The following is a 15,074-nucleotide window of genomic DNA, read 5'->3' on the forward strand; positions in this document are numbered from 1 at the left end:
ACCAGTCCCCTCCCCCGGCCGCTGCCGCCAAGAACCCAAATCCCCCTTTAGCTCAGGCTGATTTCGTCCGGCGCAAAAGGCCTCCTAGACCACACCGATCGCGTCTCAGAAGGGGGGATTTCTCCCCGCCGATCTCTTAAAAGCAGAAATCATTTGGGAGAGTTTGGCTTCTTATTTAAGAAAGAGATCTTTGAGGGTCGATGCAAAGGATTCTGGGAGTTCGCATGTTAATCGCCCATCCGTGCCTCAGGGGAACGCGAGGGGCGGCTATCACCGGCTCCCTTGGCTGGAGCGGGGGATTTTCTCTCCCCTTCTTCACCCCCTGGGATTGGAAAGGTGGTGCCCCTCTTCCAATAAATTAACTCATCTTTCTGCAACCTTTTGTTATATCGCAGAAAAGAGATAGCGAAAGAGGGGCACCCTGCCCCAAAGGTTAAGAATGGGACGATGTGTTGGCCTGAACGGGACAGGGCCTTACCTTAGGGTGGGACACTACTAGATAGCTTGAAGACAAAATGCTGCGACTCGGGACGTTTCCCTGGAAATTGATGGATAAGACAGTCTGTAACTCATCTCCCTGTAAACACCGCCCCGAGACCGTTTATTTTTCCCCAGTGCCATGATTGGATCAAACTCCACTGGCTTCCGAAACTGAGGTGCTCAAAGGAAACGTCTCTTGGATTCGGAGGTTGCGTTCAAAGTCACATACATCAGACCCAGGGAGTTCAGACCCTCAGAGCCTTTGCAGTAGCTTTCATACTAGGCCAAGCGCTTCGTAATAATATTAATTTTGGTATTTGTTGAGTGCTTACTATGTGCACTGTTCTAAGCGCTGGGTAATAATAATAATAATAATAATGTTGGTATTTGTTAAGCGCTTACTATGTGCCGAGCACTGTTCTAAGCGCTGGGGTAGACACAGGGGAATCAGGTTGTCCCACGTGGGGCTCACAGTCTTAATCCCCATTTTACAGATGAGGGAACTGAGGCACCGAGAAGTTAGGTGACTAGATACAAGGTCATCAGGTTGTCCCACGTGGGGCTCACAGTCTTCATCCCCATTTTCCAGAAGGGGTAACTGAGGCACGGGGAAGTGAAGTGACTTGCCCAGTCACACTGCTGATAAGTGGCAGAGCCGAGATTAGAACCCATGACCTCTGACTCCCAAGCCCGTGCTCTTTCCACAGAGCCATGCTGCTTCAAATGCTTAGTGCTTAGTGCTCTGCATAGAGTAAGCACTCCATAAACAGGAGTGATCGATTGGTTGATGGATTTCATTGCCGACCACAGCTCGCGACTCCGGCATCCTGTAGCTTCCCCTATCTCACTTCCAATCAAGGAATCAATCAATTGTATTTATCAAGCACTTCCTGAGAGCAGAGTAAATAATAAATAATAATAATAATGTTGGTATTTGTGAAGGGCTTACTATGTGCAGAGCACCGTTCTAACCATCATCAGGTTGTCGCACATGAGGCTCACAGTCGTAATCCTCATTTCACAGATGAGGGAACGGAGGCACAGAGAAGTGAAGTGACTTGCCCATAGTCACACAGCTGACAAGTGGCAGAGTTGGGATTTGAACCCATGACCTCTGGCTTCCAAGCCCGGGCTCTTTCCACTGAGCCACACTACTGTACTAAGCATTTGGGAGAGGACAATTTAACAGAGTTGGTAGACACGTTTCCTGACCACAACGAAGCTTACTGTCTAGGGGGCATTTATTTGGGGGGGGGCTTAGAGGGAGGTTGGGGGAGTAGGTGAGGAAAAGAGGGGGAATTCTAATGTTTCCTTATTCATTCATTCATTCAATAGTATTTATTGAGCGCTTACTATGCGCAGAGCACTGTACTAAGCGCTTGGGATGAACAAGTCGGCAACAGATAGAGACGGTCCCTGCCGTTTGACGGGCTTACAGTCTAATCGGGGGAGACGGACAGACAAGAACAATGGCGATAAATAGAGTCAAGGGGAAGAACATCTCGTAAAAACAATGGCAACTAAATAGAATCAAGGCGATGTACAAAAGACTATGAGCCCCATGTGTGACAGGGATTGTGCCTGAATTTATTATGTTGAATCTACCATAGCACTTAAGAGAGTGCCTTTTTTTAATGGTATTTGTTAAGCACTTACTGGGTGCCAGACACTGAACTAAATACTGGGGTAGATGCAAACTAATCAGCTTGGCCACAGCCCAACCCCTAAACTGAGGTTCAATCTTCATCCCCATTTTACAGATGAGGTGACTGAGGCCCAGCAAAATGAAGTGACTTGCCCAAGGTCACCCAGCAGACAAGTGGGTGAGTCAGAAATAGAACCCAGATTCTTCTGACTTCCTGGCCAGTGCCCAATCCATTAGGCCATGCTGCTTTAGAGAAGCAGTGTGGCTCAGTGGAAAGAACCCGGGCTTGGGAGTCAGAGGTCATGGGTTCGAATCCCGGCTCTGCCACTTGTCAGCTGTGGGACTGTGGGCGAGTCGCTTCACTTCTCGGTGCCTCAGTCACCTCATCTGTAAAATGGGGATTAACTGTGAGCCTCACGTGGGACGACCCGATGAACCCGTATCTACCCCGGCGCTTAGGACAGTGCTCTGCACATAGTAAGCGCTTAACAAATACCATCATTATTATTATTACTCTTACTACTACTATAATTGTCATCATCATCATCAGTATTATATCCTACTGCCCACTTCACTCCTCTAATGCCGCCTACTCACTGTAACTCGATGTCATCTATCTTGCCACAGACACCTCTCCCATGTCGTGCCTCTAGCCTGGAACACCCTCCCTCTTCCTATCCGACAGACCACCATTCTCCCCCGCTTCAAAGCCTTTTTAAAAGCACATCGCCAAGAAATCTTTCCTAATTAAGCCCTCGTTTTCTCTTCTCCACTCCCCGCTGTCTTGCCCTTGCATCTGCGTTTCTACCCTCCCTCAGCTCCACAGAGGTTACGCTCTCTCCTGCCTTGATTACTGACCTCTCTGCCTCCATACTTCACTCTGCTGCCTGGATCATTTTTGTACAAAATGTTCAGTCCATGTTTCCCCACCCTCCAAGAACCGCTCCACATCAATCAGCAACTCTTTACCATCGGCTTTAAGGCAGTCACCTTGTCTCCTCTGACCTCACCTCGCCACTCTCCTACTGCCTCTGGCCTGGAACGCCCTCCCTCCTCATATCCGACAGACACTGACTCTCTCCTCCTTCAAAGCCTTATTGAAGGCCCGTCTCCTCCAAGAGGCCTTCCCTGACTGAGCCCTATCTTCCTTTTCTTCAACTCCCTTCTGAGTCAGCCTGACTGGATCCCTCTATTCACAGCTCCACAGCACTTATGCCCATATCCGTAATTTATTAATATTAATGTCTGTCTCCCCCTAGACTGTAAATTCACTGTGAGCAGGGAATATGTCTATTATGTTGTTCTATCATACTCTCCCAAGTGCTTAGTACGGTGTTCTGCATACAGTAAGCACTCAATAACTACGACTGACTGACTGTAGGCAGGGAATATGTCTACCAATTTCATTATGCTTTCCCAGGAGCTTAGTACAGTGTTCTGCCCCAAGGAAGAGCTCAATAGATACGATTGATTGATTAATTGAAGCGAGAGAGGAAGATGGATGGGAGAGGGGCAGGGTGAGGAAGTGAGAGGGAAACAGGAAAAGAGGCCGAAGGATAAAAGGAAAAGGGGAGAGAAGAGGAGAAGAAAAAATGGAAACTGGCAGATTCTACTATTATTCACTTTCAAGCGTCTTTATCAAGTGACCTATTCCTGGAGTGATTCCCTTCCATTAGCTAAACTTTAATGCAACATTTTACAAACTAGAAAGAATCAAACGGCACCAAAGTAATCGAGGAAGAAGAATAATAATAATGGCATTTGTTAAGCGCTTACTATGTGCCAATCACTGTTCTAAGTTCTGGGGTAGATACAAGGTAATCAGGAGGGCGTCCCAGGTAGGGCTCATGGACTTCATCCCCATTTTAGAGATAAGGGAACTGAGACCCAGAGAAGTTAAGTGACTTGCCCAAAGTCACACAGCTGACAAGTGACAGAAGGAGATTAGAACCCATGACCTGTGACTCCCAAGCCTGGGCTCTTTCCACTGAGCCACGCTGCTTCTCTAAATAATGAGTCCATTTCTGGTTCCACTGGGGCTCGAACCCAAGACCTCCTGCATCTAAAGCAAAAGTGATAACCACTGCGCTACCGCACCCGTCCTGACGGTTTATCGGCTAGGCCACCCCCACTGAACCATGGGATTTGGATCTTCCCGCAGAGTCTTCAGGGTGACAAGAAGCAGCGTGGCTCAGTGGAAAGAGCCCGGGCTTGGAAGTCAGAGGTCAGGGGTTCGAATCCGGCCTCTGCCACTTGTCAGCTGGGTGACTGTGGGCAAGTCACTTCACTTCTCTGGGCCTCAGTTGCCTCATCTGTAAAATGGGGGTTAAGAGTGTGAGCCTCACGAGGGACAACCTGTTGACCCTCTATCTACCCCAGCGCTTAGAACAGTGCTCTGCACATAGTAGCGCTTAGTACAGTGCTCTGCGCATAGTAAGTGCTCAATAAATACTATTGAATGAATAGTAAGTGCTTAACAAATACCAACATTATTATTTCCGATTAGACTGTGAGCCCGTCAATGGGCAGGGATGGTCTCTATCTGTTGCCTAATTGTCCATTCCAAGCGCTTAGTCCAGTGCTCTGCACATAGTAAGCGCTCAATAAATACTATTGAATGAATGAACTACGATTCCCAGAATGCCTCAGTCGGCCTCCTCTCCGGAGGGCCCCCCCCCAACTCGGGACTACGACTCCCATAATGCCTCGGGAGCCCTTCCCCTCCTGAGGCCGCTCGGGACTACGACTCCCAGAAGGCCTCGGGGGCACCTCCTCTCCCGAGGCCGCTCGGGACTACGACTCCCAGAAGGCCTCGGGAGCACTTCCTCTCCCGAGGCCGTTGGGGACTACGACTCCCAGAATGCCCCGGGGCCCCGTCAGCCGCGGAGGCCGCTGGGGGACGAGGTAGTGGTCGAGGCGGTGCAAGGTGAGCTTGGCCAATGCAGCGGTGCCATCGCTTCTTAAACCGTATTTTCAGAAAAGAACGATTCTGTCGTTTGCCCTTCTCCTCAGTCCTAAGGGATGATCCGAAAAGCATGGCAGTACCCCTGTCCATTAGAGCTGACTGGTTGTCTCTCATAATAATGTTGGTCTTTGTTAAGCGCTTACTACGTGCAGAGCACTGTTCTAAGCGCTGGGGGAGATCCAGGGTCATCAGGTTGTCCCCCGTGAGGCTCCCAGTCTGAATCTCCATTTTAAAAATAATAATAATGTTGGTATTTAAGCGCTTACCCTGTGCGGGGCACTGTTCTAAGCGCTGGGGGAGATACGGGGTCATCAGGTTGTCCCACGTGGAGCTCACAGTCTTCACCCCCATTTTGCAGATGAGGGAACTGAGGCCCAGAGAAGTGAAGTGACTCGCCCACAGTCACACAGCTGACAAGAGCAAGAGATTCGAAGCCATGACCTCTGACTCCCAAGCTTGGGCTCTTTCCACTGAGCCACGCTGCTTGTTCATTCCTTCAATACTATTTATTGAGCACTTACTATGTGCAGAGCACTGGACTAAGCGCTTGGAATGAACAAGTCGGCAACACATAGAGACAGTCCCTGCCGTTTGACGGGCTCACGCTCTAATCGGGGGAGACGGACAGACAAGAACTTGGTAGGCTTGGTAGGTAGGTAGGCTTGCTTGGTAGGCTGGGCCTCATGGGGAACAAGGGTCCGCCTCCCCTTTGATGAACTCGTATCTTTCCCAGCGCTTAGTGCAGTGCTCGGCACATGGTGAGGGCTTATCAGCAACTTGGCCCAGGGTTAGAGGACGGGCCGTGGATTCTGCTCCTGACTCTGCCACTTGCCCGCTGGGTGACTTTGGACAAGTCACTTCACTTCTCTGGGCCTCACTTTCCTCCTCTGTAAAATGGGGACGAAGACGGTGAGCCCCAAGTGGGACAACCCGATGACCTTGTATCTACCCCAGCGCTTAGAACAGTGCATGGCACATAATAATAATGTTGGTATTCGTTAAGCACTTACTATGTGCAGAGCACTCTTCTAATCTCCCCCGATTGGACTGTAAGACCGTCAAACGGCAGGGACTGTCTCTGCACATAGTAAGTGCTCAATAAATACTATTGAATGAATGAATGAACTCTTCTAAGCACTGGGGTAAATGCAGGGTAATCAGGTTGTCCCACATAGTAAGCGCTTAACAAATACCATCGCTATTATTTGCTGATATCCACTCCAGTGCTTAGTACAGCGCCTGGCACATAGTAAGCGCTTAACAGGTAGCATCGTCATAATTATGGTGGGGGTTCCATAAACGTATTTAAAAGGGCTTTCGAATGCCCCTTTTTGTTGCTTTTTAACCCAGGCATATGTACATATTGACTGGGAGCTTCTGGGAATAGAAAATTCCATTTTAACTGGACAGCCTTGGGGTCACTGTATTTCCATTTTGGTGAAAGAATCAGTGCCAAATTCCCACACTGAGGAGAGGCCGTTGCCGAGGTTTTACGTATGATCTCGTCTTAATCCTTTTCTATCTCTCATATTTTGTAAGAGTGCTTCTCTGGGGATCCCAAAGTCCTTCGGGTTGATCCTGTGAGGTAGCTAGGGGACAAGTAGTCCTCATTTTTACACCTGAGGAAATTAAGAAGCAGCTTGGCCCAGTGGATACAGTCCAGGTCTGGGACGCCGAAGCTTATGAGTTCTAATTCCAGCTTGTCTGCTGTGTGACCCTGGGCAAGTGACCTCACTCCTCTGGGCCTCAGCTCCCTCATCTAGAAAATGGGGATTGAGACTGTGAGCCCCATTTGGGACAGGGACTGCGTCCAACCCCATTTGCTTGCATCCATCCCAGGGCTTAGTACCGAGCCTGGCACACAGTAAGCCTTAGCAAAACCGCTATTGTCCTTATTATTATTAGGTATTATTGAGTGAACAGATGGAATGAGTGAACCCCGGTGTGAAGAGACCTGACCCGGCGGCGTCCTCTCTCCTGGTCCAGGATGAGCGGGGAGCGCGTCTTCAAGGCAGCGCGTCTGTCGGGCAGCCGGCCGCCGGGCCTGGCCTTCGTCCCGCCCAGCCCCCCTCCGGACCCGGGCGCGGTGGAGGAGTTGCGGCGCTTCATCTCGCTGGCGCGGAAGCTCCTGGTGGTGACCGGGGCCGGGGTCTCCACCGAGTCGGGCATCCCCGACTACCGGTCCGAGGGCGTGGGGCTGTACGCCCGCACGGACCGCAGGCCCATCCAGCACGCGGACTTCGTCCGCAGCGCCGGCGTCCGGCAGCGCTACTGGGCGAGGAACTTCGTGGGGTGGCCCCGCTTCTCCGCCCACCGGCCCAACTCGGCCCACCTGGCCCTCAGCAACTGGGAGAGGCGGGGGAAGCTCTACTGGCTGGTCACCCAAAACGTGGACGCCTTGCACACCAAGGCCGGGAATCGGCGCCTCACGGAACTGCACGGTTGCATGCACAGGTGCGGGCTGGGCAGAACGGTGGGAAGGACGCAGAGCGCGGGGGTAACCCGTTTCATTCATTCGGTCGCATTGATTGAGCGCTTACTGTGGGCAGAGCTCTGTACTGAGCGCTTGGGAGAAGACAGCAGAACAATGACCACATTCCCTGCCCACAACCAGCTGACAGTCTAGAGGGGGAGACAGACATGAATACAAATCAATAAATTACAGATTCATTCCGTCGTATTTATTGAGTGCTTACTGTGCGCAGAGCCCTGTACTAAGCGCTTGGGAGAGTATAGTAGCGCTTAGAACAGTGCTTGGCATACAGTAAGTGCTTAACAAATACCGTAATTATTATTACAACAGAAAAATAAACAGACACATTCCCTGCCCACAACAAGCTGACAGTCTAGAGACAGACAAGAATAGAAATCAATAAACTACAGATTCATTCATTCAGGCATATTTATTGAGCACTTACCGTGTGCAGAGCACTGTACTAAGCGCTTGGGAGAGTTCAGCAGAACAATAAGCAGAAAAACGTTCCCTGCCCAATATGGACATAAGTCCTGGGGTGGGCTTCTCTACCATCTCTAGTGACCATCCTTAATCCCCGTTTTCCAGGTGAGGTAACTGAGGCACAGAGAAGTGAAGCGACTGGCCCAAAGTCACACAGCTGAAAGGTGGCGGAGCCGGGATTAGAACCCATGACCTCTGACTAAGCCCGGGCTCTTTCCACTGAGCCATGCTGCTTCTCTTAGATTGAGAGTTCTTTGCGGGCGGGGAACGTTCATTCATTCAGTAGTATTTATTGAGAGCTTACTATGTGCAGAGCACTGTACTAAGCGCTTGGAATGGACAAATCGGCAACAGATACAGTCCCTGCCCTTTGACGGGCTTACAGTCGAACGTGTCTACCAATATTGTTGTATTGTACTCTCCCTAAAGCTTAGAATGGTGCTGTGCATACTCTAAGTGGCCAATAAATTCCACCGATCGATTGAGCCCTCGCTGTGTGCTGAGCACTGTCGTAGACACTCGGGAGAGAACGGAATTCGTAGACCCAACGCTTGCCCTCATGGAGTTTAAATTTTAGCGGGTGGGACAGGCAGGGAAGTTCAACGCAGGGAGGAGGAGGTCATCGAGTTTGGAAGCTACGTGCACGAGTCCAGCGGGGATGGGAAAAGTTGGGGTAGGTATTCCGGGCAGGGGGATTGCCGGGTGCAATGGGTACACGCTTGGAGAGGTCAGTCGATTCACCAGTGGTATTTATTGAGTGCTTACTGTGTGCAGAGCACTATACTAAGCGCTTGGCAGAGTACGATAGAAAAGTTAGACAAGATAATAATTGTGTACTTGTTAAATGTTTACTATATATAGAGACAGGAGCAGCTTGGCTTAGTGGAAAGAACCCGAGCTTCGGAGTCAGAGGTCCTGGGTTCTAATCCCGGCTCTGCCACTTGTCTCCTGTGTGACCTTGGGCAAGTCACTTCACTTCTCTGGGCCTCAGTGACCTCATCTGTAAAAATGGGGGTTAAAAAATGTGAGCCCCACGGGGGACAATCTGATGACCCTGTTATCTACCCCAGCGCTTAGAACAGTGCTCCGCCCATAGTAAGCGCTTAACAAATAGCATAATTACTATTATTACCTTCTGCCGAGCACCGTTCTGAGCACGGGGATAGATACAAGGTAATCAGGTTGGACACTTGTTGAGCCTTATTTTTCAGGGCAGTTGAGAAGGAGACAGTTCGGGAGAGAGCTGGTGGTGGACTTTAAAGAGCTTTCTTGGATATGAAGGTGACAGGGCTTCGAGGGAGGAGTTTACTTTCTCTTTTTCCCTACGCTTCTGAGGAGGAGAGCGCTGGGAAAAATGTTCTTGCTGCCGAGGGGAGTGGGTGGAGGCAGGGAGGTCAGCTAGAAGGTAATTACAGTGGTCCAGTGCAGCATAGTTAAAGCGGCGTGGCTCAGTGGAAAGAGCCTGGGCTTCGGAGTCAGAGGTCATGGGTTCGACTCCCGGCTCTGCCACTTTTCAGCCGTGTGACTGTGGGCAAGTCACTTCGCTGCTCTGGGCCTCAGTTACCTCATCTGTAAAATGGGGGATTAACTGTGAGCCTCAGGTGGGACAACCTGATGACCCTGTATCTCCCCCAGCGCTAAGAACAGTGCTCGGCACTTAGTAAGCGCTTAACAAATACCAACATTATTATTATTGTTATTTAAAGCTGCGAGAGAAGGAGCAGAGACAGCGGGGCTCAGAGGGGATGAGAAGTGGAGGCCGGGGAGTGGAGCAACGGAGTTGACGGCTACGGGAAGGGAAAGTGTCGGTTTCTTGTTCTATCGTCCTCCTCCAAGCGCTTAGTAATAATAATAATAATGGCATTTATTAAGAACTTACTATGTGCCAGGCTCTGTTACTAAGCATTGGGTTGGATAAGACTAATGGGGTTGGACCCAGTCCCTGTCCCACGTGGGACTCACAGTCTCAATCCCCATTTTCCAGATGAGGTCACTGAGACCCAGAAAGTGAAGTGAGTTGCCCAAAGTCACACAAGCGCGGAGCCGGGATCAGAACCCATAACCTTCTGACTCCCAGGCCCGGGCTCCATCTGCTCCGCCACGCTGCTTCGTACTGGGCACCGCACACGCTAAGCGCTCAGTAGATGCCATCGAATGAATGGGGAAATTGGGAGGAGGAGGCGGATCTTGGCCCCGTCTGAGGCGACGTTTCTGATCTCCCCCCGCCGGGCGTTTCAGGGTGCTGTGCCTGGGATGTGGCGAGCAGACCCCCCGGGGGCAGCTGCAGGGGCGACTGGCGGCCCTGAACCCCGGCTGGACGGCCGAGGCCCGCGGGGCGGCCCCCGACGGCGACGTGCCCCTCGCGGAGGAGGAGGTGCGCGGCTTCCGCGTGGCGCCTTGCGGCCGCTGCGGCGGCCCCCTGAAGCCCGACGTCGTCTTCTTCGGGGACACGGTGGAGCGCCACAAAGTCGACCTGGTCCACGAGCGAGTGCGGGAAGCGGACGCCGTCCTGGTGGTCGGCTCGTCTCTGCAGGTACCGGCCGCGGCCCGCCCGAGGGAACCGCCCTCTCCCGCCCCCGGTCCCATTCGACGAGCGCTCACTGGGTGCGGAGCGCTGTGCCGGCAGCTCGGGAAAGGGCAGCGTGGCCTAGCGGCTAGAGCCCGGGCCTGGGGGTCAGGAGGACCCGGGTCCCGATCCCCGATCCGCCACTCGTCCGCTGCCTGACCTCGGGCAAGTCACATCACGTCATAATAATAATTATGGCATTCATTAAGCGCTTACTACGTGCCAGGCGCTGTTCTAAGCACTGAGGTAGATACGACAGAATCGTGTTGGACGCAGTTCTTGTCCCACATAGGGCTCACGGTCTTAATCCTTATTTTACAGATGAGGTAACTGAGGCACGGAGAAGGGAAGTGACTTGCCCAAGGTCACAGAGCAGACCGGTAGTGGAGCCGGGATTAGAACCCATGACCTTCTGACTCCCAGGCCCGGGCTCTATCCGCTACACCATGCTGCTTCCACCACTTCTTTGGGCCTCAGTTCCCTCATCTGGAAAATGGGGGTTAAGAGTGTGAGCCCATGTGGGACAGGGACTGTATCCAACCTGAGAAATCTGTATCTCCCCCAGTGCTTCGAACAGTGCCTGGCACACAGGAGGTGCTTAACAAGTACCATAACGAACAGTGCCTGGCACATAGTAAGCGCTCAACAAATACCGTAATTATCATTATTAATAACGATAATAAGAACATAACAGACGCATTCCCGGCCCACAGCAAACTTCTAGTCCCTCGCCTGCTGCCAGAATTGGGGTCCCGCCATCTGGGGGATGGGTAGGGTGGGAATCCCCCCACGCTTCAGCCTGAGGACCCCTTTTGGGACCTTGGGACAGTCGCCCTTCCCCGGGCCTCACATCCCTCATCGGAGGTGGGATTAGAACCAGCAACAGCACGGCTCAGTGGAAAGAGCCCGGGCTTGGGAGTCGGAGGACGTGGGTTCTGATCCCGGCTCCGCCACTCGTCTGCTGTGTGAACTTGGGCAATCCACTTCGCTTCTCTGTGCCTCGGCTCCCTCATCTGTAAAAGGGGGCTGAAGACCGTGAGCCCCACGTGGGACAACCTGATCACCTTGCTTCTCCCCCAGCGTTTAGAACGGTGCTTGGCACGTAGCAAGCGCTTAACAAATACCATCAGCAGCATCATCAACCCAGATCCCGCTGCCTCAAGGCCCGTACTCTCCCCAGTAGGCCACGCTGCTCGGGATTCTCACCACTCTTCTAAGGAGGACAGCACTTTCACTCCTTCAGCTGTATTTATTGAACGCTTACTGTGCGCAAAGCCCTATTGTAAGCGCTCCTGCGTGTTGGGTTGAGGAAAAGGCAGTCCTCTCCAGTAGGGTTGGGTGCTTTCTCTTGCTTGGCTGAAGGGTAAATAGTTGGTGGGAGCGGTGGGTTCTCCATTCGGCCGTCTCCGCATCCCCTCCCCGTCCCCCGCAGGTGTATTCCGGGTACAGGTTCATTCTCGCTGCCCATGAGAAGAAGCTGCCCATCGCCATCCTAAACATCGGGCCCACGCGGTCAGACAAGTTGGCGACTCTGAAACTCAGTTCCCGCTGCGGAGAACTGCTGCCTCTCATCATCCCTCAGGGACCGGAGCCTCACGGGCCCCGCTCGGACAGGGAAAGCCACCCCGGACCCTAGGCACCGGTGAGTCTCCCCCAGACCCAATATCTTCCAGCTGGGCGGCTTGCAGGAATCAGTATTACTTAGTATTCTCGCAGCCTGGCGTAGTGGATAGAGCACGGGCCTGGGCCTCAGAAGGTCGTCTGACTCCGGGACCTCTTTCCACTGGGTCGTGCTGCTCTTTCCATTTACAAGGCCCGGGATTTGCGAGTGCTTATTCCAAACTTTTGGCCCACGGGCATTTAGGAGCTTTGAGAATTTTCCACCCGGGATTCATTCATTTAGTGAGCGCCTACTGTGTGCAGAGCACTGTACTCAGCGCTTGGAAAGTACAGTTCGGCAACAGAGACGATCCCTACCCAACAATGGGCTCACAGCCTAGAAGATTCATTCAGTAGTATTTATTGAGCGCTTACTATGTGCAGAGCACTGTACTAAGCGCTTGGAATGGACAATTGGGCAACAGAAGATAATAATGATGGTGTTTGTTAAGCGCTTACTATGTGCCAAGCACTGTTCTAAGCACTGGGGCAGATACAAGGTTATGAAGTTGTCCCTCGAGGGCCTCACGGTCTTCATCCCCATTTTCCAGATGAGGTAACTGAGGCCCAGGGAAGTGAAGAGATTTGCCCAAAGTCACCCAGCTGACAAGTGGCGGAGCCGGGATTTGAACCCACGCCCTCTGACTCCCCAGCCCAGGCTCTTGCCACTGAGCCTCCCTGCAGGATCTGAAGAATAGCTGATGTTGATTATCAGCCCGGTGCTAACCAACCCGTTTGGTTTCTTTCCAGATGCCAAGTGATCCTCGCTCTGAAACTTCAGCCACGGTCTCCGCGCCGCCAGCCGGGGGCAATAAACCGTCACACTTTTTTTGGTGGTCTGGTGGTCCGGGTGGTCCGCCCCGACATCCCGGCCCACCTCCGTGTCCCCGGTCTTTCCTCCGGCCCGACCGGCCCCGTCTCCGGTCAGGGGGCCGGACGCTGGGGCCCCTCACGACAAACAGACGCGCCGAGGCTACAGGAAGTCACAGCCGCTTCTCCGAGCTCAACCACACGCTTTCTTCCTCGCCCAAAGAGTCAGTAATAAGAAGAATTGGGGTGTGTGTTAAGCGCTTACTATGTATGCTAAGCACTGTAACAATAATAATAATAATGATAATGTTGGTATTTGTTAAGCGCTTACTATGTGCAGAGCACTGTTCTAAGCACTGGGGTAGATATAGGGTCATCAGGTTGTCCATGTGAGGCTCACAGTTAACCCCCCATTTTACAGATAAGGTAACTGAGGCACGGAGAAGTTAAGTGAACTTGCCCACAGTCACACAGATAATAATGTTGGTATTTGTTAAGCGCTTACTATGTGCCGAGCACTGTTCTAAGCGCTGGGGTAGACACAGGGGAATCAGGTTGTCCCACGTGGGGCTCACAGTCTTAATCCCCATTTTACAGATGAGGGAACTGAGGCACAGAGAAGTTAAGTGACTTGCCCACAGTCACACAGCTGACAAGTGGCAGAGCTGGGATTCGAACTCATGAGCCCTGACTCCAAAGCCCGTGCTCTTTCCAATGAGCCACGCTGCTTCTCGTGTGACAGATGACATTCACAGATGACAAGTGGCAGAGCCGGGAGTCGAACCCATGACCTCTGACTCCGAAGCCCAGGCTCTTTCCACTGAGCCACGCACTGGGGTAGATACGAGATACTGTATATATTTTCATCACACTATTTATTTTGTTTAATGAGATGTACATCACCCTGATTCTATTTATTTGCCATTGTTTTAATGAGATGCTCTTCCCCTCGACTCTATTTATTGCCATCGTTCTCGTCTGTCCGTCTCCCCCGTTTAGACCGTGAGCCCGTCAAAGGGCAGGGACCGTCTCTATCTGTTGCCGATTTGTCCATTCCAAGCGCTTAGTCCAGTGCTCCGCACATAGTAAGCGCTCAATAAATACTATTGAATGAATGAATGAATGAGATAACCAGATCCCACAGAAGGCTCGCAGTCTAAGTAGGAGAGAAAGCAGGGACTGTTGGGGGATCAAGCGCTTAGTACAGTGCTCTGCACACAGTAAGCGCTCAATAAATACGTTTGAATGAATAAGATCATGTGGGACAGGGACTGGGTCCAACCCGATCTGTTGTCTCCACCCTAGAGTTTAGTACAGTGCCTGTCACATAGTAAGCGCTTAACGAGTACCACAGTTATTATCGTCAGGGATTGAATCCCCATTTTACAGTTGAGGAACCTGAGGTCCAGAGCAATTGACTACTGGCTCGAGGTCACACCGGGGGTCAGCGGCAGAGCCGGGATGAGGACCCGGGTCCTCCGACTGCCGGGTCCGTGCTCTTTCCACGAGGCCACGCTGCCTAACGAGCAGCCAGAGCCCTTAGGTGGGTCACAGGAGCCTGCGCGGGGCTTGCTGGAAATCTGTGGGATCGCTTTCGGGTGGTACACTAGAATGCTAATTGACGTTAAACCTCAAACGGCCGCCCATCTTTAACCGACCTCCTTTCGAACACCCGAAAAATTAATCGACGCATCCTTCTCAGCCCCCATCGGGCTCACCTCTCGTGGACGAAAACAACCGCCTTTTCTTCGGCACAGAGGAAAGAAATAGGTCCCCCGCTCAGCTTGAGTTGCCGGCCAGGGAACGAGAGTACTCGGGTGACACGTCAATCCATCGATGGCATTTACTGAGCGCTTACTGTGGACAGAGCACTGTGCTAAGCGCGTGGGAGGCTACCCTCCAACAGAATTTAGCAGACTCGTTCCCTGCCCGTAACGAGCTTAGAGTCCAGAAGGGGAGTCGTTAATAGGAGTAAATCATTTCTGATATGTAC

General features: G+C 52.0%; 1 protein-coding gene across 1 annotated transcript; it reads left to right on the forward strand.

Annotated features, from left to right (window-relative positions):
• The first annotated feature begins 4,963 nt into the window (after window positions 1-4,963).
• Window positions 4,964-13,100, forward strand: SIRT4 (sirtuin 4). The gene is made up of 5 exons (XM_007664211.3): window positions 4,964-5,051; window positions 6,996-7,544; window positions 10,285-10,579; window positions 12,045-12,254; window positions 13,022-13,100. The coding sequence occupies exons 2-4, from the start codon at window positions 7,078-7,080 to the stop codon at window positions 12,246-12,248; spliced, it is 966 nt and encodes a 321-aa protein (XP_007662401.1). The 5' UTR covers window positions 4,964-5,051; window positions 6,996-7,077; the 3' UTR covers window positions 12,249-12,254; window positions 13,022-13,100.
• Window positions 13,101-15,074: the final 1,974 nt, after the last annotated feature.

The sequence above is a fragment of the Ornithorhynchus anatinus genome, chromosome 2 (genome assembly GCF_004115215.2).
Source record: "Ornithorhynchus anatinus isolate Pmale09 chromosome 2, mOrnAna1.pri.v4, whole genome shotgun sequence".
NCBI classification, from domain to species: domain Eukaryota; kingdom Metazoa; phylum Chordata; class Mammalia; order Monotremata; family Ornithorhynchidae; genus Ornithorhynchus; species Ornithorhynchus anatinus.

Excerpts from the sequence above, each read along its gene's own strand:
- SIRT4 (XM_007664211.3), top strand. The coding sequence starts at position 7,078 with ATGAGCGGGGAGCGCGTCTTCAAGGCAGCGCGTCTGTCGGGCAGCCGG. Across the intron at positions 7,545-10,284 it reads CTGCACGGTTGCATGCACAG|GGTGCTGTGCCTGGGATGTG; the intron begins GTGCGGGCTGGG and ends CGGGCGTTTCAG. Across the intron at positions 10,580-12,044 it reads TGGTCGGCTCGTCTCTGCAG|GTGTATTCCGGGTACAGGTT; the intron begins GTACCGGCCGCG and ends CGTCCCCCGCAG.